The 26,724-nt window shown below is 42.4% G+C and overlaps 1 protein-coding gene across 11 annotated transcripts in view; it reads left to right on the forward strand.

The window, feature by feature from the left end:
* The first annotated feature begins 1,351 nt into the window (after positions 1 to 1,351).
* The window catches only part of TRMT11 (tRNA methyltransferase 11), a 104,018-nt gene continuing 78,645 nt past the window's right edge, over positions 1,352 to 26,724 (forward strand). For all 11 annotated transcript variants that reach the window (XR_014786681.1, XR_014786682.1, XR_014786680.1 and 8 more), the window contains exons 1-11: positions 1,352 to 1,440; positions 4,542 to 4,607; positions 7,014 to 7,087; positions 7,851 to 7,932; positions 8,042 to 8,134; positions 11,468 to 11,602; positions 13,032 to 13,188; positions 16,625 to 16,705; positions 18,286 to 18,450; positions 24,619 to 24,691; positions 25,763 to 25,894. Coding sequence is in view for 4 of the 11 variants with exons in the window: in XM_084827471.1 (XP_084683597.1) it covers positions 1,366 to 1,440; positions 4,542 to 4,607; positions 7,014 to 7,087; positions 7,851 to 7,932; positions 8,042 to 8,134; positions 11,468 to 11,602; positions 13,032 to 13,188; positions 16,625 to 16,705; positions 18,286 to 18,450; positions 24,619 to 24,691; positions 25,763 to 25,894 (1,133 nt within the window). In the remaining 7 variants the exon portion in view is untranslated. The remainder of the gene's footprint in view (positions 1,441 to 4,541; positions 4,608 to 7,013; positions 7,088 to 7,850; positions 7,933 to 8,041; positions 8,135 to 11,467; positions 11,603 to 13,031; positions 13,189 to 16,624; positions 16,706 to 18,285; positions 18,451 to 24,618; positions 24,692 to 25,762; positions 25,895 to 26,724) is intronic.

The following is a 26,724-nucleotide window of genomic DNA, read 5'->3' on the forward strand; positions in this document are numbered from 1 at the left end:
GATGCGGCAAGCACCTTGCTTGCTTGAAGATACACTTAACCAATCAGCATAGAGTATCGTACTAATCCTTGCAAAAGGGTGGGATTTCTTCCTACAGCTCTGGGTTTTTTAAGGTGGAGAAAATAGTCAAGTTCCTAGCTGCGGTTCCTGGTGATCTATCTACAGAAAAAGAATCCACTAGGTATAAAACAGCGGAAAACGAAAAGTGACTTCCATAACGGCTTCTGGGTGCTGTTTATAATACCCTGCTTTAATATGCAGAAAATAGAAAGCAGGCAGGACTAGGTTAACTGGCGTGCGCTTTGATAGCAGATGTTATCAAACACACTGTAAAAGTGTTCCAGCCATCCTGTGGTGCAAGTTCAGTGTACATGAACCAATGGAAGGGCTGTAAAGATTTCTTGGGGGGGGGGGTCGGGGAGTGTGTTTTACTACATATCACTGGGGAAGTAATTTTTGATAAGAAACCTGTCCCGAAGCAGGGGGCGCTTATTTGGGAAACTGAATTTTTAGCTTTTAATAACATTGCACGCGTTATTAAACCAACACAACCACCATAAATATGCAGAGTTCGCATTAGAATCTCACAAGCATTGGTGACTATTAAAACTCTCTAATGACCTGAGTAGAGCCACGACTCCTTTTATATTCGTGGCAGGCTGAAACTCACTTCGAACAACAAATGCAGCCAATGAAGGTTTATGCCACGTGGTTAATCATAATAAGCCTCCTGAACTCAACGGGGCTGACTCCTTCTTGTTGTTCAGTCGTGTCCGACTCTTCGTGACCCCATGGACCATAGCACGCCAGGCCTTCCTGTCCTGCGCAATCTCCCGGAGTGTGCTCAGGTTCATATTCATTGCATCGGTGATGCTGTCTAGCCATCTCATCCTCTGCCGTCCCCTTCTCCTTTGAGCTTCAGCTTCAGTATCTGTCCTTCCCATGAGCAGTCAGGATTGATTTCCTTTAGGATTGACCGATTTGAGCACCTTGCAGTCCAGGGGACTCGTAAGAATCTTCTCCAGCACCCCTAAACGCATCAACTTGGAAACCTCGCCTAAAGAATTGCATACAACGTAGTGCAAGTAAGGCCGCTTAGGAACGGAATCCTACTATTTCGCCCCCTGCAGAAAAAGTAGCGTTGCAAAAAGGATGCATTGCAGCCGTTCTCACCATTAACCTCTGTACAGACAATCGTCTACAGCGATGACATTCGCACGCTCGCCCTTTTATGGTCTAAAAACGCAGCTTCCCCGCCCCTTTCCCGTGGTCCTTCTCATTTCCTCCCCCCCCCCCCGCGCCTCAATGGTGTTTCCCCGCCCCGACTCGGCCGTGCGCATGCGGGTCTCGGGAGACGCCGGGGCGATGGCGTTGCCGAGCGTGGCGCTGACGCGGTACTTGCTGCTGCTGGCGCAGGAGAACTTGGAATTTCGGCTGCCGGTGAGTCTCAGCTCCCAAGCGCGAGAGCCGCTTCGCGCCTGGGCGTTCTCAGAGGCGGAGGGCGCGCGCGCGCGCGCACCCCGCTGCTGCTGCTGCTGCTGCTGAGATACAGCTGCTCGCGGGCTCAGGCACACCTGTGCCGTATTTATCCCCCCGCCTGATACGCGTCGAAGTGTCTTCCTCTGCTGTCTCCTGTGGGAATGCGGGTGGGGTGGGGTGGGGTGGGGGAGTCCAGTGGAAGCAGCTCACACGTTTTGCCTTTAGGGCTATTGTTGGGTACGTTGTTTCTGAAAGAGCCCTAATTCCAAGGTCCTCGTAGCTGGCGTGCAGGAGTGCGTACAAAAAGCGGTCGAAGAGTACCAAGCATTTATCCACACACATGCAGATAGCACTGCAGAAGTGAAAGTTGCTGGGGGGGGGGGGGTGCCCTTTACCAGAATCTCAAATTCAACCAGCCGCAGCCTGGTGCAAAAGACATACAAGTAGACGTAAAGTCGTATTAGCCCAGGAATTTGGATCGAGTGCATGAACTAAATGGAGCTCTCACAGTACTTTCCCACAGAAATTCACTCCTGGGTATCCCAAGCTTTCAGCAGTTTCTGGAGGGGCAGCAGAGTTTGTGTTAGTCTCCTGCAGCAAACAACAAAAACCACCCAAGAGCCTTCTGGTGCCTTAAAAACAAACACACCTATTACGGCATAAGCTTTTGTGAGCATGTGGATGTAATGAAGTGGACACTGTCCGTGAAAGCGTATTGCTACAATAAATGTGTTAGTCTTTAAGGTGCCAGAAGACTCTTGATTCATTTCAGCTGTATGATTTAGGATGAAGGTGGGGAAGGAGGGCAGCCAGATGCTAAAGAGGACAGGGCTCCTGAACCTTTAACAGCTGTGTAAAAGTTGTGTCCTGCTGAAATCCCTGCTTCTATACATCTGTTAAAGGTGCAGGAGTCCTACCTTCGTTTACGTCAGGCCAACTTATGGGGAGTCACTTTGTTGCTGCTTTTGTTAAACAGTTGGAAGTCAGAAAGCCTTGCTGATCTACTGCAAATCACCCAGAGGTCTACCTTCTGTCCACTCCTGTACTAGCCCCATCCTGTGTGCCAATGAGATGTGCACTGAGAATTGGTTCTCAGGATAGTGGCATAATGGCTCTGAATAATGGACATGCTGCTGATTCCACCTTGAGGAGGAGTGTAGAGGAAGTAATGCCAGATGCCTTGGAGAAGGGAGCAGATATCTCATGCACTGACATCTGCAGTCAGTTCAAACACTGCACTGCATCCAGTCTTCATACAAGAGGATGTGGAACCTGGAACACCGATGAAATAAGCTCTAGAAAATAAAATCAAGAAAGAAAGGTCCCTAGATGTCTGTACAGGAAAAAAAGATTTTCAAGGAATCTTTGCTTATCACTTGCCTTAAAAATGAAATCATTGGCATTTATTGGCCCAGGCTAGACTCAGTGGCCCTGTTCAGACATAACGGTATGCCATGATGGTTAAACGCTAACTATGATGGCTTAGCATGCTGCCCATAAGGCGTTTCTAACCATGGTGGCTACATAACCATAGTTTAACCATGCTTACTAACCACACGTTGCAGCATGGTTAGCGGCTCTAACCGTGGCTTAGCATGATGTCTGACAGCCCCTGTGGTTATCTGAGTGCTGAAAATGGCTCTGCCACTTCCGTCAGCACACAAGATCTCCACAGTCGAAATCTGCCTAGCCATACATGATGTGGCAGCCAAGAGCCAGCCTCCTTGTTCTCCCTCCCTGCCCTCAGTACATCTCCGTCCCCGGCCACAGTACACAGTTGGAGAAGCGCATGGGGAACAAAGGGGAACTGCTATCAGCATAGCAACCTCAAGCACGTCACACTCCCAGGCACAAGCAACTGTGTCCGCCGTGATAAGGGCAGACATCCCCACCCACCTAGCCACTGGCCAAGCAGCAGCATCCCTCCCCCTAGTGGCGCCCCTCCCCCTCAAACCATAGCCCCTCTCAGCCCCCAATGCCACAAACGCAAAGCCCCAGAATGCAAGCAATACAACCCCATGCTGTTGCGGGAGGGACAGGTGGGGAGCTGGCGGGCAGCGTCTGGCACAGGAATGACAGATCACAGGCCGTGTGTGTGCAGGCAGTGGGATATGTCCTGTGTCCAATGCCTAGATGGCTGCCTGGGGCTGCTGCAGCCCTGAGCCCCAAGATGGCCCATCCACAGCTGCTTGCTCTACTGAGGCCACTGGGATGCATGGCAGCCCATCCTGAGGACTGCAAGGTTTTGTGGGTCACAGGGTGGTTAGGGAGTGGTTAGGCTAGCCATGCTGCGGGCTGTGGTTCCGTGCATGTGTGGTGGGAGCACACAGTGTGGTTAGTGGTAACCACCACAGATCATGGTTAGCTTAACCACCCTTCCCTGTGTTATGTCTGAACAGGACCATTATTTAGTGCAGAGTTTCTCCAGCATGGTCACCAGGGACCTTATATATGCATGTATGTGTGTAGATATGTGTGTGTCTTTGATTTTCTGGGCTTTTTCATACATTATGTTTTTAGAGTCTACCTTTTTGTACAGGGTAAAAATGAAATGGGCCTATTCCAGCCAAAGTTAAGCACCTTTCAGGCTGTGATCCTATGTACACTTACTCCACTAAACACAGTTGAGGTTATTTCCAAGTAAATATACATAATATTGCCCTGTGCATCCCATTCAATAAGAAATTTCCCATTGAAGTCGCATGCTGTATCTGGATTGTGCCCACTGTCTGGACACAGGTTAGAGCACCTCATTTTCTGCAGTTCTCTGTAGTGCTCATGGCAATATTATACCCACTTATCTGGGAGTAAATCCCATATTGAATTCAGTGGGACTTACTTATGAATAGATGTGGATAGGATTGCACTAGAAATGAACTGGAACACTGGTAGGTTCTGAGTGTTTCTTAGAGTGGCCCTAATTGTTGCTTCCCTAAATACATGGCAAGATTTGTTTCATAGTAAAATAATGCAATAGATTTAGCTTTTTAAGGTATCAGTTAAAAGGTGTTTCTTTTCCAAAACCATTTTAATTATATTTGTTCCATAATCTTTTCTTCTAGGAAATAAAGTCTTTGGTTTCCCTCTGTGGTGGACGATTCAGCAGTCAGCAGGAACTGAGATTAAATGTAAGTATTAAACTCGTGTTAAAACCTTCACCTCTTGTAAGCTTTAAACCACTCACCAAATTATTTAGTGAAATTTGTATTCTAGAGCCAAGCTTAAAACTTAGTTGCATCATTCTACAAGTGCTTCAGATGGAACTGAACCATGAAGGGATGTGGATATATGATGCTTCAATATTTAATATTAGGGTGTAGAGTCACTGCCATAAAATAATTTGAAAAATGGAATGCAAAAGCAAGGACATTTTTTCTAGAAATGCTGAAAATTGAATTGCCGCTTGTCTTGTGGCTGGTTGAATCTCTGTTGTGTGTGAACATCTCTGCTCAGTGGGTAGCTGATAGACTTGAATAAGGAAAACATCACCTTTCCTCATTCATCATCTGTTTGCTCAGTGCCGTGAAAAAGCAGATGGGGGTCAAAAAAAAGGCAATGCATTCCTCATGCTATCCTGTTTTATATGCAGACCAGTACCTTGATCACAGAGAGTATAATACCCATGCATAGTTAGTGGAGCTAAAGCCCACTGAGTTCAACCATGAAGTAAGTCTTAATTGGCCAAACACAATGTATGGATGGGTTCCTTCACCTTCTCTCTTAACCTGCTGTTCATATCACCATATTATAACATCTCATGTGACAGGAACCCTTCAGTATGTACGTAAGATATCATGACATAGGTTGTTTGAATTACCTGAAAAGAAAATAGGTTAAAGTTCAAAAACTGGAAGTTACAAGAAATTCCCCCAAAACTGTAAAAGAGGTTGCAACCCTGTGCATGCTTTCTTGGTAATAGGCCCCATTGAACACTGAATTTACTTCAGAGTAAATATACATGGGCTTGTCCAGTGCTTTTGATTTTCACAGCACAATGCTGTGTGTGTCTACTCAGAAATATGTCCCATTGTGCTCAGTAATTCTTACTCCCAGGTGAGTATAGGATTACAGCCTTAAAGTGCTGAACTTGTTCAGTTTGTTTAATGTATTTTCCCCAAGCTATAGCTGTAATCTGCAGTTTTGTGCATGTGAGTCTCATGGAATCAATTGGATTTATGTGAGTGTAACTTGGCAGGGTTGCATCCTGTCTTTTTAGAATGCTTCTTTTTTCCTCACTTACTTTCATACTTTTATTCTGATCTTAAAAGGCATAGTGCCATCTGCTGGAAAACACTTCTTTTCCTTCCTAACCAAGTTATGAAAGTAGACAGAGGATGCAGGTCACAGAATGAAATGGGATGTAATTCCCTTGAGTGTAGTTCTGTGTCTCAGCTGTAGTTTTTGCTGGGGTACTCCTGCTAGGGTTCCATTGCTGCTTGTTCATTGTCATTGTACTCCCCGTGATATAATTATTATTTCTCTCTATCGGTGGGTCTCTGCAAAATCAAGTATCCCTCTATCCCTACATACAAATCAGTGAATGAATTTGTGTGCTATTTTATCTCTTTTGGGACATTACTAAAGAGCTTTTACTAGGCAATCTGTGTAAATGAGAAGGAACTGTAGATTTATTATTTGGCTACCAGCCATTTGTTATTTGGCTTTAACAAAGAGGACATTATGTTTTAAGATGTTCATCAAAGGACTTGTTCACATACCATGTATCTGCTGGAGGAACTAGAACCTTGTGCTGTATTTTGTCTTCTCACTGTTTCTGCTGATGATGTATTTTTCAGCCTGTCCAAGGGAAACCTGATTTCCAAAACTCATCTCTTGTCAAATGCTGCCAATATATCTTGCAGTGATGTCTGTATACAATTGTCCCATGGAGAATCGCAGATTACCTCGTTTGTTATGGGCATCAGTAAATGGTATGGGAGGGAGAGCTAGAATTCTACCACAGAGTCCAGTTGTCCTCTTTGTAACATCAACCCAGGTCTGAAGTAACAGATTAAGTTAACAGATGAAAAATGCAAAACAGGTAACGTGAAGAAGATGGTAGAACCTCTATGGAAAAAGCTAGATTTAATATAATCTGAGCCTCTCTTCAGTTGAGCATACAAAGCCATCAACCTTGCCTTTCTCTCCTCGCATTCAGCTGCAGCTGCCACCTTCTGTTCTGGCTGGAAAGAGTTAAGCAAGCGCTTCGCTGCTGGATGCTTGAGGTGGAAGACATTTTGTACTCCATTCACTTTCTGCTGGAGAAGGTGTGGTGGAGGAGATGGCAGCAGCAAACAAAGGATAGGTTTAAAACTGATAGGATTCAGTGAGCAATTGATTTGTTGATATGTTTGCCTTGCCAATCTAGTTGTGAAGGTGGTCTCTCAGCACAGCAGAAGAACACATTCTTAGCCCTCTTCTTATAGCACATTTGTCTTCTCCCTTATATCATAGTGGCCTAAGCTATGTAGATTCCATTCATCACAATGCTTTTTCCTTAGAATTTCTGCTCTTTCCTTTTCCCGCCTTAACAGTCCCCGTTTTGGATTCTTGGCCTGCCTTCAGAAGAGATGGCAAGAGGACTAATGAAGCGAACAGTATGTGCAAAGTAAGAGTTATGCCTGTAAAATTATATTGACTTTCCTTGCTTTCCCTGCGGTAAGCTTCCATACATGTCTTCTCATCCCCTTTCCCCATCACAGGGGCATATGTCTGCCTTCTTTTCTGAAGCAGCAATTCCTATTGGCACCACTTTTCTAGAGCTGTTGAAAAGCCCCTTTGCTGCCCAAGGGATTGTGCAAAGGGGTGTGTGTGTGTGTGTGTAAAACACGTAATCACTGTTTGGGCCTTGTGCTGCATTCTGAAGGCTGCCAGCCCAGAGGCAGCAGCTAATGCAAGCAAAGCTCATGAGTTGTAGTTCAAGACATTCCTATTTGATTTAGTTGCTCCACATGGGATGCTGCTGTAGGCTGGCAATAGAACAAAGGGCTAAAGATAAATGCTAAAGTGTTTTGGGTGTGTGATGTGGTTCATTGGTGCCACTTCATTAAGTTTTGTTTCCTGTTGATATTGCATGTGATCACCCGTGCAAAGAATTCTAGTCTTAATTTTTCATTGTCCAGGTCTCTTTGGCTCACTGCACAAGTACCATTGAAATGCATAAAGGCTGCACAACAGTAACATTTGGTAAATTTTACCCACATCTATTGCATAGTTACTTGTGTTAGTCCTATAGAAGTAAATGCATAAATTCCATTTTGAAATGGTTGACTTTATGAAGGTGTTGTGTCTGAAGATTTCTAAGTGAACTCAGAAAGGCATTTAGGAATTTTGTCTTGCTGAATGTTACCTAACTATTATGACACTTTCAGATCTATATTTGAACTGTGGGGTCATGGGAAAACTGCAGAAGAGCTGTACTGTTCATTGAAGAATTATCCAGTGGAGAAAATGGTTTGTATAAGAGAAATTGCTTTGTTTGATTTTTTGGGAACTTGTTACAAAGTTGTACCAAACAGCATATTACGCTATGTCCTAATCAAAACTGTTTGCTTTGATTTAGGGCCCATATTTACAGTCCAACTTTATGTACAAAATAAAGGTTCATGCTTTTAACAAAACACTAACACAAGAGGAGAAGATTCAAAAGATAGATGTGAGTAGATGGAATCTCTTGAAATAATTGCTTAAATTTGTGTCCTACTTAGAATAGACCCACTGAGATGAATGGGACTTGTGTTAGTCATGAGAAACTTAAATCTTATTCATTTCATTGTGTCTGCTTTAAGTAGGGTTAACATTGGATGCTACCCATTGTAATACAAGATCGTATACATATTATGTTGTTGCAGCATTTGCTCTGAAGTTGGTTATTTATAACCTGGGCAAGTAGCCATCTGTCTTTGTACTGTCATAGATGTAGGGTGCAGTTACCCCATCCCCCAGGCATAAATATGGTATGCTCCAGGACTGTCTGTTAAGTCAGCCTCTCTGCCCTCTAAATCCTTCCCTCTAAACCCAGATAGGTGGGCAGGTGGTGGTTGTTCAGTGATGAAAAAATTCACACAGTACAATCCTCAGACATTTATTCTTTTACTTTACCATTACTTCACATGCTCATAGATTCATATATTGTACCAAGGGTGTTTCCTGGGCTAAGATCTGGTGGTCCCTGGCTCAAACTAAGCTCTGCCCACCCCTTCTGGTGTATTCACATTTACCTGTAGTGAATTAACTGTGAGTTGCATATGTACCTGCAAATAGACTTCAGGAAATTAATAATAAAAATGTATATTGTTTGGTACAGGATTCAAAGGTATCATTAACAGGCAACAAAGCTTTTGCCTTGGCAGAATAGAGGTAGGCTCACTTGTTTTGGATGGTCCACGCTTGCCCTAAAGAGAGAGATTTGCAATCGGTTTCTGTTATAACCTGGTTTGGCCAGGAGACAAGATTGCACAGAAATGCCTTTTATCTCCTTCACCTGATAAGCCAGCTGCAACCTTCCTCCAGGATCAGGCTCTAACCACAATCATCCATACCCTGGTAACCTCAAGATGATTGCGGTGCAGACTTAGTGGGGCTGCCTTTGGTTTAGTCTAAATATGTGAGAGTGCTGAATGCCAATGCCATGGCCTAACTGTAATCAGGAGCTGAGTGGAGAGATTCCATTCTGGATCACTACATACTGGGCCAGTTCACACAATCGCAGTGAGAGAAATTAGCCACTATGGCTTATTTCCCCTCCTGAGTGGCCGGATTTCCCTAATTACCCTCCTGGTGCGGTTTGCCATGTCATCCAAACCCAGGTGGCATGGCTTGTTTGGGAAAGACAGCAGCCCTCAAATAACCCAACAACAGCCCATGGGTTACTTGAGGGTTGCTGCCCACTCAAGCAAGCCATGTCACCCAGGTTCAGATGACACAGCAAGCTGTACCAGTGAGGGTACTTAGGAAATTCGGCTGGCATGTGTCTGGGCCGCGTGGGAGGGATAACAAGCCACCATGGCTCGTTAACCACACCACGATCATACAGACTGGGTCATTGGCTTCCAGGTCCAATTGAAGGAACTGGTGACTAATTTTCAAAGACTTGCATGGCTTAGGGCAGGGGAAGTTCTTTCGGCCCAAAGGGCAAATTCAATTTTTTACGAGCTCTTGGGGCCACATTCCAGTGGTGGGCAGGGCCGAAGGCAAAAGGAATGAAGCTGAAGGCAAAAGCGGTGTGGCCAAAAATAAAATAAAAAATACCAGCATTTTTTAGCTTAAAGCTCTTACTGCCAGTCACTAAGCCTTAGGAGAAGCATTTCAACCTTTATTGTTGTAACCCGCCTTGGGAGGGCTTCTTCCCTGAAAGGCAGCCAAGAAATATTTTAAAGAAATAAACTTTAGGGGGTGGGGACTGTACAAATGCTGGGAAATCACCAAGCAATTGGTGGTTGGGGGGAAGGGGGTGGCTCCAGAAGAAGGGAAGTGATCTTCCGGCCGCCCCTGGAGGGCTAGATTGGAGCCCTGGGCCTGAGGTTTCCCAGCGCTGGTGTAGGGCCAGTGTATCTGAGGAAGGGCCTTCTCCACACAAACCCTTTCATCCCTTCAAGTCATCTAGGGAGGCATTGCTTCTTCTGTGTCTCATCTTTTCCAGAATAAGTTTACAGAGTAGGTTACAGGGTAGAGTATGATCAGTAGTGACCCAGAACCGTCACTTGAGGCACAGGTGCGCTCAGTGGCACGGTGCACTTTTTATCAGCTTAGGTTGGTACACCAGCTACGCCCTTATCTGGACAGAGATAGCCTAGCTACAGTTATCCATGCTCTGATAACTTCTCGTCTGGATTACTGCAATGCGTTATACGTAGGGCTGCCTTTGAAAACAGTCGGGGAACTTCAGCTAGTCCAAAATAGGGCAGCCAGATTGTTAACAGGGACTGGCCAACGAGCTCATAATATGCCAGTACTTTTCCAGCTGCACTGGCTGCCAGTCCATTTCCGGGCCTGAATCAAAGTGCTGGTATTAACATTCAAAGCCCTTAACTGCTTGGGGCCAGGTTATCTGAAGCGCCTCCTCCTGTATGTGTCTGGACCTTAAGATCATCCTCAGCAGTCCTTCTCCATGAGCCCCTGCCAAAGGAAGTGAGGCGGGTGGCTACTAGGAAGAGGGCCTTTTCTACCATGGCACCCCAGCTGTAGAATGAGCTCCCTAGTGAGGTTTGCCTGGCACCTACATTGTATTCCTTCCAGCGCCAGGTGAAGACCTTTTTATTCTCCAAGGCATTTTAGCTTTCTAGTCTTTTAGCTTTGCTGTTTTAAATCTGTATTTTAAATATGTGCATTTCTGCTAGGTTCTATTCTGATTTTCTTCTGGTTGTATTGTTATATTGTGGTTTTAATGCTTTTGTATTTTCTATTGTTTTATCCTCCGCTTTTTGGGTTTAATTTTTGTGAACTGCCCAGAGAGCTTTGGCTATTGGGCGGTATAGAGATATAGATATAGATATGGATAGATATAAATAAATAAATAAAATAGTGATGCTTATGGAAGAGGCTCCATAGGAAAGCTTATCAAAATTCTTCGCTTCTTCCTGTTTAGTTAATGCCTTTAAACGCACGTACGCGCAGCCTTATTTAACTAGGTAGTTGGTTTTGTCCTGTGGTTATTTACGTTATATATGGTTTGCTTTTAGTGGGTTATAAATGTTATCTTTTTTATTTGTATGCCACTTGGTTAGCTCGTTGGATAGACACTATATGAATGATATAAATGTGTGTAATTATAATCTGTGAATACCTCTCTGTTACTTCTTCTGGCATAGTTAGGCAGTACCCATTTTATGCTGCTGTGATTGTTATTGTTATTACTTGCAGTACTTCTATTATTACAAAAGAAAAGCAACAAAAATTAAAACATCTCAACGATACCATAGTGTTTGGTATAATGATCTAATATAACTGTTTTTATTCATGTGTTGGTCCCTCCCCTTCCCTAATACAGTCTCTAGACTTTTTACCATTTGAAGGTAAAGTGAATTTAAAGAAACCAGATCATATATTTTGGTTTCTAGAAGATTATGGAATGGATCCAAACAATATCCCAGAACAGCCTATTGATTTATATTTTGGGAGATGGGTGAGTAGATAATTGCATTGACAATTAAGTAGCCAGCTTTTAAAATACCAAGAAAGGATAGTTACAGAATGATAGAGATTTGATCATTGAGAATAATCGGGCATTGGGATAGAATCTCTTCATATTTTTTTTTCTATTTTATTGATCACTCATCTTTTTAATACTGTAAGCAATGTTGGCCATTGTAGGATAAGGCAGAAAATACACTTATATGCAGTGTTCTTTTCATATTTTTGACACAATACTATGTAATGAAATCCAAGTCCACTATATGGGCAGAAAGCAGGCTGTAATCAACTGGTGGAGCATCTGCTGGTTGATGGATTCTTACAGCCATATGGCCTTGGTCTGATTCAGCAAGGTACTTGTTATGTTCTTGAGCAAGATTGCCCACTCAGGATCACTTAACACCAATTAGTTATGCTTTAACTGTTAGAGAGAATCCCAAGTATGCACTCTCACTTTGTAATTTGCAGACATCTTGGTTGAACTCAGAGATTCTTGTAAAAATAAAATAGCAAATTGTTTTGGTCTAGACCCAGGGTCCTCAGTGCACCCACAGGGACCTCCAATGACACCTGCAAAGCTATCCACTCCCTGCCACCATCAGAAAATTATTTTTAATTAAAAAAATCTTGAAAAAGTTAGGTACCAGGTTCTCCTTCTTTCCTGAACCTGCCACTGATCAGCTGTTCAGTGGGTAGAAAGAGAAGGAAAGAATTGTTTCCTGGCCCTTTCCCAATTTTCTTCCACCCACACAGACATTTCCCCTTTGTTCTCTTCACTCCTGGCCTCTAGCCTCACTATTTCTCTCCCCCAACCCCTTTCCTTGCTATTTTTTCCCTTCCCCATTCCTAAACTTGTTTCTCTCCCTTCCTAGCCACTAATGTTGCACTTTTTTCCTACTCTTATCTTGCTGTTTATCTCCAGTTCCAGCCTCTATTTGGCCTTGCTATTTCTTTCTCTTTATTTTACTTTTATCGCCCTGCTAGCCTCTGGCCCACTCTTTTTCTCCCCTCTACTCCTTTGCCTTGCTATTTCCCCTTCTCTCTAGCCTCTAACTTCATGATTTCTCCCACCACCACCACCTCTTTCAACTAGCCAGTCCCCCACAGCAGCCACTATGTGACTAGCCATATTCCCCAAGGGAGCCATTTTGTGGTGGTGCCCACAGCAGTTTCTTAAATTCCCAAATATGCCCACAGGTCCAAAAAACTTGGAGACCCATGGTCTAGACAGCATTTTAGAGTGCTGTTCATTTTATGTGCTCAATATTATGACCTGAGATAATACGTTTTGATGAGTTGTTGCTTTTTACAACCAAAATTCCAGTAATCGGTATTTTTTTTTATCAGTGCTTGGTAACTGAAGTAGTCATTGCTGTTGCTCTTCTCTCTCCCCACCCTCTCTCTTTCCATATATTCCATAGATTGCCAATGGACAAAGGGACCTTATTGAGTCATACAGTGTAAAAAGGAGACATTTTATTGGGAACACAAGCATGGATGCCTGCTTGGCTTTTATCATGGCAAATCATGGAAGAGTGAAGCCAAATGATGTTGTGTTTGATCCATTTGTGGGAACAGGTATGTTCTTTGGGGGAAACTGAAAATGTTTTTTTTTTTGTAGAGTCTGTGTGCGTTTAATGTTACTTCATCAAACTTGTATCTCTACAGCTATCTCCCTAGATTCTATCTTTACTGATAATGTAGACCAGGCTATAAAAAAAGCTTCTAACAAGTTAGAAGCAGTTGCTCGGGTTAAGATTCCATTTATATAGAACAAAGCTCACCTTATCCAATTGTGATTATACAAAGTTCCCAGTTACCCAAATTGGATGTATTCCCCTGCCCGTAGCTTCCCCATAACATCAACGGTTCTACCACAAATATACATTTTACTTCATGGGAGGGGAACCTCCAGCCCAGAGGCCTAATTCAGCCCACAGAGGTTCCCCATCTGGCCAATACAGCCTTCATGGATTCCTCCATGGAATGGGGTTTGGCGAAGCGTCCGTGGCTGAGCTGGCTTCTGGAGCATTTGTCCAGCCGGCAACTCCGTTGGGGTGGCTTTGTTCATGCAGCAATGCGGGAAGCCCATTGTACACAGCAAAGCAGGGTAGGACTATATATTAAACAGAGCAATGAGTTCTTGATTCTTTTCCATTTTCCTGAGTGGGTAACTAATGATAGGAATTATGCATGTTCTCATATCTTAGTTTAGTTCATATTACTTCAGTGTAAGGCCATTCGAAGGATGTTTTGAAAAAGGAAAAAAGACATATGTAAAAAAAAATGTAAAAATTGCAGTCTTGCTTCCAGATATCTATGTTCAAAGTAGGTGATAGGCTCTTTTCACATTATTCTGTATGTTGATGGAAAACATTTTCTTCCTTCAGAAAGCTTTTTCTGAAATATCAGTAGAGGGCGCTTTTATCACATTTATATGAGTAGTGTAGATTGTAGAAAAGGAGCTCTTTGTGAATCTCTCTTTATGTGAAATAAAAAGATCTGTTTTAGGATAAGATATACAGCAAATCATTGGAAGGACAGATACTGAAGCTGAAGCTCAAATATTTTGGTCACCTAATGCGAAGAGAAAACTCTCTGGAAAAGACCCTGATGCTGGGAAAGACTGAAGGCAAAAGGAGAAGGGGACGGCAGAGGATGAGATGGCTAGATAGCATCACCGATGCAATGAATATGAACTTGAGCACGCTCCGGGACAGAGCGCAGGACAGGAAGGCCTGGCGTGCTATGGTCCATGGGGTCATGAAGAGTCGGACATGACTGAACAACAACAAATACAGCAAATACTAAGTTTGACATAAAGAGGGTTTAAACAAACTCTCACTAAGATGAGCAGGGAAGGCTTTTTGGCAGAAGAGATCAAAAGTACAAAGAAATAAAGATTGTGAATGGAGCTTCTCTAAATCTGCTAGAGAAGGTATGGGAACCTGTAGTCCTCCACAGTTTCCTGCTCCCATCAACCCCAGCCAACATGGCCAGTAATGATGGGCATTGTAGTCCAGCATTATTTGGAGGGCCACACATTCTCCACCTTTGCCCTAGAGTTTTATGCTGAGCTGATGTTAAATATAAGATTTGTGTTAGATTCAGAAATAGGTTTGTTTATTTGTTTGTTTAAATTTATAGCCCCCCATTCACCTGACAGTCCCAGATACATATCAACAGAACAGTATAAAACAACTTAAAACCACAATCAAAAGCTCAGTTCAAGGCACTAATTCAGTACACAGGTTTACTACGAGGGGAAAACAACACAATCTCATATCCTTCATCCACTACCAAAGGTGAATCTTGTGTTGGTGACAAAATGCATACGGTGAAGGTTCCAGATGCACATAAGAGAGGAGGGAATTGCACAACTTTGGGCCACCACAGAGAAGGCTCTTTCACACAACACCACCACCCAATACCTCCAAGCTGTGCGATATTGATAACGGTGCCTCCCCTGCTGGTCTATAAGGGAGCAGGCACTCTTTCAGTTATTTGAGACCCAAATTGTTCTTGTTTCTCTCCTTATTGCTAGTGATATAGCACAATCCTCTTAAAGCATTTGAGCTCAAAAAAGTTGTTAATATAATACAACCAATTTTTAACTCTGATAGCAATGACGACAGCCTTGTCTGTGTTACAAATATAAACTTGTTTGTTGCCTTTGGAATCACTGTTTGTTGATGCAGGAATTGCAAGTTTGGTTGAAGTGGGGAACATGAAAATCTCTTGAACAGACACTTTTAAAATTTACCTTTAAAAATTGAATGGATAATAACATATACTACAGGTTCAAATCCAATTATATTTAAGCGCTTTCACATCCTTTTGTTTTCAATGGGATAAATTTAAGGACATGCCACTCTCGTTGAAACCAATAGGAGTTAAAAGTGCTCAGCTGTGGCTGGGGCATGCTGCAAGATGCCTTCTTCTTTACCTACCTGCATGGTCACTGAGGTCATCGGAGGGCTTGCTCCTGGTGGTTCCACGTAGACCTATGGCCCGGTTGGAGTCCACCAGGAAAAGAGCCTTCAGCATGATGGCCCCCTTCCTGTGGAATTCCCTGCGTTTGGAAGTCAGGCAGGCGCCAACGTTGTGTTGTTTTCAGCGCCTCCTGAGCACACTGTTGTTTCGAGAGACCTTGCCTGAGTGACCAGCTGCGGTTTATTATGTTCAGAATCTATTCTTTTAAAATGTTTTAACTGTTTTAATTGTGGGGTTTTATCCTTTTATCTTGTTGTTCACTGCTCCGAAATCTTTGATGTGGAGCGGTATATAAATATTGTAAATAAATAAATATGTTTGTGGGTGGCATTTGTGAGGTAGATTTCTTTGTCCTCTACTCTGTAGAAAACTTTAGAGAATCTCCTGTAGCATTATTTGTAACAACAAGAAACATATAAAAATGCTTTTAGTTAGTAGTTTTAAATGTGGTTGTGTTTGTCATGGAATGTTTTCAGCTACATCTGCATTGGTTTGTTCCTTTTAGAATACACCAATACCTGAAAGTTTATGGAACTTTTTACTTTTTTAAGAGATTGCTTTTTGAAACTGAAGGCTACAGGCCTGTGCTACAGAGAGATCCTGAACCATTTTAGCTCTAATGATCTTTGCTTTATCAGTTGGCAAGTTCCTAATACTGAGACCCTGCTGTGCAAGTACCTCTGTGCCATCTCTTTTAACTTTCAACTAGATGCTATTATCTTAAAATTATGTTTCATGAAAAGGAGGCGCAGTGAAGAGAAAAAATTGTGCATGTTAACATATTAAGGACAAAATTAATTGCTAGAAATAGAAAAGGGAAGTTGCTGACATGATTGTGGGTTTTAGGACTGTTGTTTTTAGCAAGTCTGGCACACATCTGGTGTTTTTGTTTTTTTCACAATATTCAAATGTCTGCTGTATTTCCACAGTGAGAGGTGCTTGTATCAAAGGCATTTTGCTGTTGTATTCCCTGACAATTGTATCATCAGCTACACATTTGCCCTCTTTCTTTCTCTCGCAGGTGGACTTCTTATAGCCTCAGCACACTTTGGAGCATATGTATGTGGGACAGATATAGATTACAGCACAGTCCATGGACTGGGTATGTTCTTTTCATTACTTAGCAGTGAGAGTGTAATTAAGTAGCATGTGGTAGCAATTTAGTGTATTCCAAGGCAGCTACCAAATCTTGCAAAAGAATCAAAGGTTATATTGCTCAAGCGTGGTCAGAGGCAGGGCCATTTAGTCACCAGCTCCACACAAATCCACCTCTGCAAACGTAGCCGTGGTGGGTCATGATAACCAGGCAAGTTTACTGCAGAAAGGAAAGTGCAGATGAAAGTGCTCCAGGTGGTTCAAGTGAGAGAGCCACTTTTCTTGTGGCTTACTCTTAACTAGGCTGACCATGTTTCCTTGAGACAAAAACGGGATATTGGGATGACAAAAGTGGGACGGGGTTATGTAATATTCTGCTGTAATAAAAAAATAACTAACAGCCTGTTGAACCGAAATATGAGTCTGAAAAGTCTGAATCAAACTGAATGTAGGGCAGAAAGAATCACTATGGGAGGAATGATGGTAGAAATAACAGCAAGACTCAACCTCCTGGCTCCCACATGCTGAATGGGGCTTAGCGACTGTCTCTTGAATTCCCCGCCACTGCAGACAAGCAAGGGGGCAGCATTTGATCGTTGCTAGCTCAAGAAGCCTGGCCCTGACTGGATAACGTACGTGGAACTCACTCTTTGGTCACACTAGTAGTTTTACTGCACGCATTGATTAGCATAGAGCGTTAGGATAAACGCGTTCAGGTTTTTTTTACAAAAAATTAAAAACGGGACAGAATTGACATTTATATTAAAATGACAGGACGGTCGGGAAATAAGAAAAAACCGGCACTGTCCCGTTTAAAACGGTACGTATGGTCAGCCTATTCTTGACTCGTGTGTCTGTTTACACATGCACCCAAGGTGAAATTATTGGTAATGGTCAAAAATCCTACTAGACATGACCAATATATTGGGTACTCCTAAAAACCTAGCCATAATCTCAAAAGTGTGTATTTAGTTCTAAAAAAATGTTTAGTTTGGCTAGCCCTTTTCATCAGTTTTAGAGAATGTATTCAGTCTTTTTTTGTTTGTTTGTTTAGCTTTTTGCATTGGCAATGTACAGATTTCCCTTTATGGCATGATCCAGAGAAAATAGGTGTGCCCAGCTTATGCTCGTACTGCTATACGCATGGTAGAATTTCCTTTTTGCATAATCCCTGTGCCTTACACTAAGAGGGGCTCTAACATCTTCTGCTGGTGTGATGTGTGACCACACAAATATGGGACTCCGTATAAGGATGTACACAGAGACACACATTCCAGGTGTGTGTGGAGCTTGCACATCTCACCAGAGTGGGGATGGATGAATTCCAGTTTTGCATGTTAACCAAAAATGATGGGTTACTTGTACTTCCATTGCTGTTTGTTTGACTGTCCAAAGCTATCCTAAGTATAATTGCAGCTGTAAGGGTGTAAAGATACCCAAGTGAAATAGAAAATGTTGCCTTTTTTTCTTGCACTACATCCAGAATCATTTTATATTTTTTGAACGGATACTGTAAGAAAGAAACACCAACAATGATTATTTAAAACCAATCTAGCATGAGATTGACTTGATTTTCTTCCCTTTCAGGCAAAGCTAGCAGGAAGAACCAAAAGTGGAGAGGGCCCGATGAAAATATCAGAGCCAACCTTCGCCAGTATGGTTTGGAAAAATGCTACCTTGATATCTTCGTTTCTGATGCATCAAAAACCATATGGAGGAAAGGGGTGCAGTTTGATGCAATAATCACAGACCGTAAGATAATGCATAGCTTAAAATATGTATGATTCATAAATTCAGTCTGTAGAGATGATAATGGAAACATTTACAAGCTTGTCATAGAGTTTACTGTCCAAAGTGAACATTATAACAAGGACATCTAGACTAAAATGTGTGCTGACTATTTGCAAGGAGCTACTGAGCGAGTCGCCCTTCAGTTCCATCTGTCAGGGTGTTTTTGTGTGTGTGTTTTTGTGTAAAATGAAGTCTTGCAAGTCTCTCAGTAACTTGGGACTGCTAGCAGCATAAGACTTTTTTCCGGTGAATAAGCAGATTGCAGTTTTCCCCAGTTGCACCTCCGTCATAATGGACATCAGGGGTGTCATTAAAAGGGGGTCCACCGGGGCACGGGCCCCAGATCTTTTGAGCTGTGCCCTGGATCTTTTGAGTTGTCCTAATTGCCATTTTTTAAAACATTTTCCCATTGACTTGCATTGGAAAACAGAAATGGCCATAATTTTTTTGTTTTATATGATAAATACATGACATATGAAGACCTGGTAGCCCCCGTGGAGCTGATTGAACCTGCCCATTTTCAGGCAGTTAGGTCCAGTGGTTTTTGTGCTAGTCGCAGGTAAAATTTGCTATTTTCAAGAAAATGTGTCAAAGCAAAGAGCTATAATTGTTTTGTTCTTCCACATACATGCATAGAATTTGGGGACCTGGCAGCTTCTATGGAGCTGACTGAACCTGCCAAATGTCAGACAGTTAGGTCCAGTGGCTTTTGTGCTAGCCTTGTGTAAAGTTTCCTTTTCTCAAAAAGTAAAACAAAAAGTAAAAACTGCCAAGCTACACAGGGGATTAGAAATCCTAATCAGACGGGATTTAAGGTGACCATTAGGAGGCCACTATCCATAATCTCTGGTATAGGTTTTTTTGAGGTGCAAAAAACCTCTCTTCCCCTACTTTTCTGCTCTTACATGCCCACTGTTGGGAGCTTGCTTGCAATGAAATTTTGAAGAGGGAGAAAGAAGGGAAGAAAGAGCTTCATGTGAAATACTGGTATTTCACATAGTACCTGATTTTACTGCACCAAAATGGAACCTTTGGCTTCTGCAGACATTTAGTAGCGTCAGTACAGCAAAGGATCCAATTGGCCTCACAAACTTGTTTCTCCCTCTCCGCTTTAATTTCTCCTAAATAACTGTAGGACTCAAATTATTTCAAAAGGAGAGTTGCAACTATGTGGCATCATGATTGAGGAACTGCTACGGCTTTTAAACAGGTTCTGCAGTTTAAAAAAAGCAAGAAAAACCCCTCAGCCACCTCACCTCATAAAGTTCATTTAAGTATGTGCAGTCCTTACAACCCTCCTAAATTCCTCTGAATACTACCTCTCTGAAAGGAGCCACTTGGCTTAGAGAATTCTCTCTCCCCCTGTCATGAATTGACTACCCTTTCATTTCAGTCCTATGCATGTTTTGTCATTTGTGGGTTTGGGTTTTTGTTTTTTGTTTTTGTATGAACTCTAGCTTCAGTGGTGAGGGAAAGGCACTTAGTACATGCTCAGAGTTTCTCCATAACTTAGTCCTAGTTTTGAAAACAGACTCATGGGCTGAATCCTGGTGAAGTCTTGGCACAAATGAAGTTATGGGGAGGAAGATACATTGAGAGCTTGTGCATAACAAGGAGGAGGTAGAGAGCAGTTGCACAAAACAAGACATCTGTTTTTATGAAGAGTTGCTGGAGGATGGTAGGATGAGGAGGGGTGGTTGGATGGAGGGGAATAGAATTGGTAGGGGGAGAATGTAAGTGCTTAGTGGTGAAAGAAAAGCATTCTGCATATGCTCAGAGGCACTCTATATTTAAGAACATAAAAAGTGCCGTGCTGCATCAGACCAAGGTCCATCTAGTCCAGCATTCTGTTCACACAGTGGCCAATCAGATGCCCATGGGAAACCCACAAGTACAACGTGAGTGCAATAGCACCTTCCCACCCACGTTCCCCTGCTGCTAATATTGGAGAAATGTAAATAAATTCTAGTCATTCTAAATTTGCATGGATGTATATCCTTCAGAAACTTTGCAGGTTTCTTGCCTGGGAGACACCTCTAATGACTTATGCATTTTTGTACAAATTTTCCCAAAAAACTATTGAGGAAGGGGGGAAGGGAAAGCAAATCACTCCCTCCCCCAAACTGGAGAACTCCCCTTCCACATGAACTGCTGCACTTATCCTTCTGAAACTTTGCTGGTTTCTTACTTAGGAACAACTCTAGGCTGTCTGTAATTTTCAGAACAATGGTCCACAAGGAAAACAAGGAGATTAGTATGTCCGCTTTTGGAGACCTCAAAATGTCAAGGCCACCCTTGCACAAAAATCCTTGTGGCTATCATTCTGAAATTTGGAGACATGATCTCCTCTGATGGGGCACTGAATCCTGAAATGTGTATCCAATTCTTCCAAGTAATAAACATTTTATTGGCAGTTCTCTTTAAAAGAAAATCAAAATATAAACCCTGCACCTATTTTTCTGACATTGGGCAGGTGTAATCCCCTTCTAGGGGGCTACTGTGCCTGAAATCATCCAGTTCTGACCAAGAGAAAAAACTACTTTTTTAAAAAAAAATTCCAATGGTAGTCAACAGGAAGCATAAAGACTCATTTTCCCAAACCTTGACTCAGGTTTGGTGCTGAGCTGAAATGGCCCAACTACAAATTGGCCCAAGCAGAAGCGAGATGTTTTCCAAAATGCTGAATCGGGGTCTGAGTTGAAGTGAGGTGGGGTGTCAGTGCACATTTCTTATGTGTGTATATATATGTAATCTATACACACATGCAAGCATACCACATGAGCACATCACACACACATATATGTATTAGAGGTGCACTTAGACTTGGATATATTCGATAGATAGATAGATAGATAGATAGATAGATAGATAGATAGATGTGTTATGGGCCTGTGCCCCAGATCTTTTAAGAACCTAGCAACGCCCCTGATGGACATAAAGGTGATTCTGTCTAAGATAGCGTAGGGAGCAGTCCTGTGGCCATTAGAATCTGTCTAGAGGGCCATAGGGTTGTTTTGGTTTACAGAAACTGCTCCCCATCTCCTCCCCTGCCCCCTGGTAGCCAGCATGGTTCTCTCTGCGCCAGCTACGTCTCTGTGCTTGGAAATAGAGCATGGATACAAGAAAAAGGGAGTGATCATGGGGACGGGGAGCGGGGAGACTGCAGAAGTTGCTTCATGCAGTTTCCTGTTGGATCTCCAGGCCCTGCCCCTCCCCCTTCCCCTCCTGGAAGTCTTGCCTAGATGGAGGCTACTGACTATCCAGATAGGATTGCGCCCTTAACTGTAAATGCCTCACTGACATCTGGAATCTTCCATATTGAGGCTGGCAAGCATCATAAGTGTTCAATATAAAATATGGTGGTCTACACTTTGACCATTTCCTGCTATCCATTGAATGTAAATTCTTAACGAGTTATATGGGCTGCTACGTTATTTAGTTGTGTCTGATTTCTTTTAAGTTTACCTTGAGTTTGTGCATTCATTGGAGTTCATATCTTATTGTCTCTTGCACCCTTTTTTAAAACACTTTTTTCTTTGTTTCTGGGATGATTCTATCTGCATTTTGAAACGAGTCCTGATCTGTTTTGAAAGTAATAGTGATCCTGCTGTTGCTTAGTGGACTGTTTCCAAACTGAAAATGTTTGGTTTTTAGTTTGTGCGTTAAGTTGCCAGCAGTATGCTAAAGATTTTAAATGTTCTTTCTCCTATGCATAAATAAGAGACCTAGGAAAACAAAATATGGTGTAATGGTCAGGGAAAGAAGGGCATATGCCATTTACTACTGGTGATCCCCTGGACTTAAAGTATAACTTTGTGTGCAAATAACAGTGAGGACTTCACCTCCTTCTGTCCAAATTGAACTTTTTCTCACTCTGTATTAATTATTGAAGTTATTTATGAAGCAATATGAAATTTCATACAAAACAATAGAATCCAGACTTTAAGGCCTTTCCTTTGTTTCCATAACCTTTAAGATGCAGTGTTTTATGATATTGGACATAGCGGTGTTTGGGAGGCAGAAGTCAGCTTTCCAAAAGCAGAAGTGGACATCAGCTAATGCCCAGTGGAAGTCAATATGATTTAAACAACCCTCTCTCATTAGCGGCTTTTACCTTTCCTCAAGGTGTCTTAGGAAAGCCTGAAGTGTCTTTCAAGGCAGTTACTTTTACAGTGTGCATGAATATTAGGATTATATTAAGTTTATTGCTTAGGAAGAATGTATCCAGTTTCTACGTTTTACTGTTTTCTGGATATATGGACATAAGGCATTTCTTTCCTAACCCAAACAATGCATTGGCTGGGGAAGAAGAAAGGAAAAATGTCATGCTGTTTGTTTAGAAAATGGAAAAATGTAAGGTTAGTTTTAATCAATGTAAATCAAATGTAAATACAATTGATGCAAAATATACTTTTATACTGTTTTGATGGGCACAATCAGTAAAATATATTAAGATAATACAAGGTTTGTAAGAGCTCCTGTATATTGTCTAACTGAAAATAATCCTACTGAATTTTTACTAAATGTTAAACAAGCCTCTCTGCTTGAAGGGTATGTAAAAGAGCAATCCTAAGTGGAGGCAGGGGGTGTACAGTGGCGGATCACCTACCACTTCTGAAGCCTTGCCAGTTCATACCAACTGGTGGGGGGGGGGGGCTTTACTAGCTTTGTCATCCAAGTAAATATTTTTTTCAGAAACAAATGTTAAGCAATTCAGCACATAAAAGAATCCCCCCAAAAGGAAGAAACCAAGTGACCAAAAAAAAGTGATTTTTAAAAAAATCTATCAGGCCATAGCCTGCTAAAATAATAATTTGTTTAAGGTCTTCAGGCAGCTCTGAAACACTGCCAGTACAGAAGCCAAGCAGGTCTCCTGGGACAGAGTTCCATTAGGTGGGTGCTACTATGGAGGAAGCCCTTCCTCATGTCACCATTAGCTGAACCAACAGAAACAGCATGTGGCATATTGTTGTTTATTCGGTCAGTCGCTTCCAACTCTTCGTGACTTCATGGACCAGCCCATGCCAGAGCTTCCTGTCGGCCGTTGCCACCCCCAGCTCCCCCAAGGTCAAGTCCGTCACCTCCAGAATATCATCCATCCATCTTGCCCTTGGTCGGCCCCTCTTCCTTTGGCCTTCCACTTTCCCTAGCATCAGCATCTTCTCCAGGGTATCCTGTCTTCTCATGATGTGGCCAAAGTACTTCAGTTTTGCCTTTAATATCATTCCCTCAAGTGAGCAGTCTGGCTTGATTTCCTGGAGTATGGACTGGTTTGATCTTCTTGCAGTCCAAGGCACTCTCAGAATTTTCCTCCAGCACCACAGTTCAAAAGCATCTATCTTCCTTCGCTCAGCCTTCCTTATGGTCCAGCTGTCGCAGCCATAGGTTACTACGGGGAATACCATTGCTTGAACTATGCGGACCTTTGTTGTCAGTGTGATGTCTCTGCTCTTCACTATTTTATCAAGATTTGTCATTGCTGTCCTCCCAAGAAGTAAACGTCTTCTGATTTCCAGGCTGCAGTCAGCATCTGCAGTAATCTTTGTGCCTAGAAAGACACAGTCTGTCACTGCCTCCACGTTTTCTCCCTCTATTTGCCAGTTATCAGTCAAGCTGGTTGCCATAATCTTGTTTTTTTTTGAGGTTTAACTGCAACCCAGCTTTTGCACTTTCTTCTTTCACCTTCATCATAAGGGTCCTCAGCTCCTCCTCGCTTTCAGCCATCAGTGGCATATTAAAGACTAGCAAATCTATTATGGCATACACTTTGGTGAACTAGAGTCCACTTCATCAGCCAAGCCTTTGATGGGCAGGATGTAGAGAAAGGCTTTTTCCCAGTGATCTGGGTGAATGGCCAGATTGATGTGGGAGGAGGGTGTTCCCTTTAAGTATCCAGGCCTTAGGTATATAGGGCTTTAATAGTGATAAAGAGCCCCTTGAATTGGGCCCAAATGGATCTGGAGTCAGTGTAGTTGGTATAACAATGGAGTTACAGCCTCCAGAAAGCTCTGGACAGAACTCTCGTGGCTACATTCTGCACCAGCTGAAGTTTCTGAATATGGTGTGTGTGTGTGTGTGTGTGTGTGTGTGTGTAGATGAATAAGTGGCTTAAATATTTGTTTTGTGCAGCTCCATATGGCATACGAGAAGCCACCAGAAGAACTGGTTCACAGAAGGAAATGGCTAAAATGACGGAAAGAGGGTAGGTAAACGTTGGGTTGAGAAGGGAGACATCTGAGTAGAAAGCCAGCTTTGGCTTTAGAAACATTTGCTAAGCATTTTAGACTTCTGCCAAGCCAGTGACAAATCTGAAAGTGCTGTTTTTAATTACATTGCTTGTATGTAGCAACCGCTTTTCAGTGTGTGTCTCATGCTCTTTGGATAGTGTCTGGGATTAGGAATTCAGCTACTACATCACTTACATATGGAACGTAGTGGGCCAGAGATGTTAGCATCAGATTCTGTCAACCAGTATGCATCTTGATGTAATCATATGATAGTGGATAGAAACTGGTGGAGAAGGCCATTCAATAATGTTAGTGGGAGGTTTTTTTCTTAATCCATGCCCCGGCATTATGACATGACTCTGAAGACGTGGGATAACAGGCACTAACATAACACTGAACATGTTAAAAGGACAGTGTTTGCTGCCAAATCAGGGTTTGATAAAGTCCAGTTCTGTATTGCATATTATAGTCTGCATCCCAGTATTGTTGTGAGTTCTTAAAAAAAAAATTACAGGAAGGCTGTTATTCTCAATTTAAACCTGCACAAAGTAGTATCTTGTATTGCCATTTCCTGACACAGGCTAAGGTACTTTTGCCCTTTTTATTAGGAAGCCCAGATCTAAAAATGCCCCACCAACATCCTGCCCCATCACACACAAAATTATGTTATATAGCTTACTTTATTTTTCCTTTTCCTGATCCTTTATTTTTACCTACAATAACCTATTGTCTGTCCCATTAGCTTTTGAATTTCTGGTGTAGTTTTGGTTCTTCTGTGGCCAGCACTAAATTTCCTGAAATTCAGATTATATCTGAAATGTCTTATTCATATTTTTCCCTAATTTTTTAAGAGGTAGGAGACTATACAAATGAGGCATGACTTGTAAATTTTTAATCTTAAAGTGAGAGAGAGACTTGGCAAACCTGGGAAGGATACTGGATGTTCATTTCTGTCCTTATTGTGAGATCATCATGCCTTGTTTAAGTAAATATAAATAATAATGTAGCTGCTACCAATTAATTATTTTTTTTTAAATGTTACCTAGCACCGAAAATCACATCTCTGTTTCTTCAAATTATCATCTGAGTGACATCTTTTTTGACCTGTTAAAATTTGCGGCTGAATACCTGGTGATTGGAGGAAGATTGGTCTACTGGCTTCCTGTGTACAAACCAGAGTATGTATCATTTTAAAAATATGAATATTTTCCATGTAGACCATTGTATTACATTATAACTACTGCAGCCTTCAAGGATGGAATGGCTGGAAGAACTTTAGGCTTGCCACAGTAAGCTCAGGTTTTAGTATATGGAGTAGGGAGAACATTCTGAAACCGTTAAAACATCTTGGAATGCCGGGGATACAATGTTAAGTATACCTGCATGCAGGTAAGTTAGGAATCTGCCTTACATGACGTCAGACCATTGGTCCATCTAGGGTATTGTCGACATTGATTGGCAGCAGCTCTCCAAGGTTTCAGACACAACTGTTTTTCAGCCCTACATGGAGATGCCAGGGATTGAATCTGGCACCTTCTGCATGCAAAGCATGTGCTCTGCCACTGAGCTATGGCCCGTCCCCTGAAAGTACAGCCTGCCTTCTGTTCAACTTATATCCGCTACCTTCATTTATGCTTACAATATAAGCATGGTAGATATTTGTGAAACTGTAGGAATGGGGTTGTCCTTAACTAATCCTGCTGACAAAATATGCTAGACTCAGAAGGATGACAAAATATATCTTCTCTGTTTGTACCGAGACTCAGTCCAGACAAGACAGAGGTTCTGTTAGTGGGTGGTTCGTCTGTCTGGCTAGGTGATGTTTAACCTGTTCTGGAGAGGGGTTACACTCCACCTAAAGGATCAGGTTCATGATTTTGGGGTGTTCCTGGACCCAGAACTGTCACCTGAGGCATAGGTGGACTTGGTGGCATGGAGCACCTTTTATCAGCTTAGTCTGATGTACCAAATACGTGCTTATTTGGACAGAGGTAGCTTAGCTACAGTT

The sequence above is a fragment of the Heloderma suspectum genome, chromosome 1 (genome assembly GCF_057233095.1).
Source record: "Heloderma suspectum isolate Gila_16-S chromosome 1, 16-S_ref, whole genome shotgun sequence".
Classification (NCBI taxonomy): domain Eukaryota; kingdom Metazoa; phylum Chordata; class Lepidosauria; order Squamata; family Helodermatidae; genus Heloderma; species Heloderma suspectum.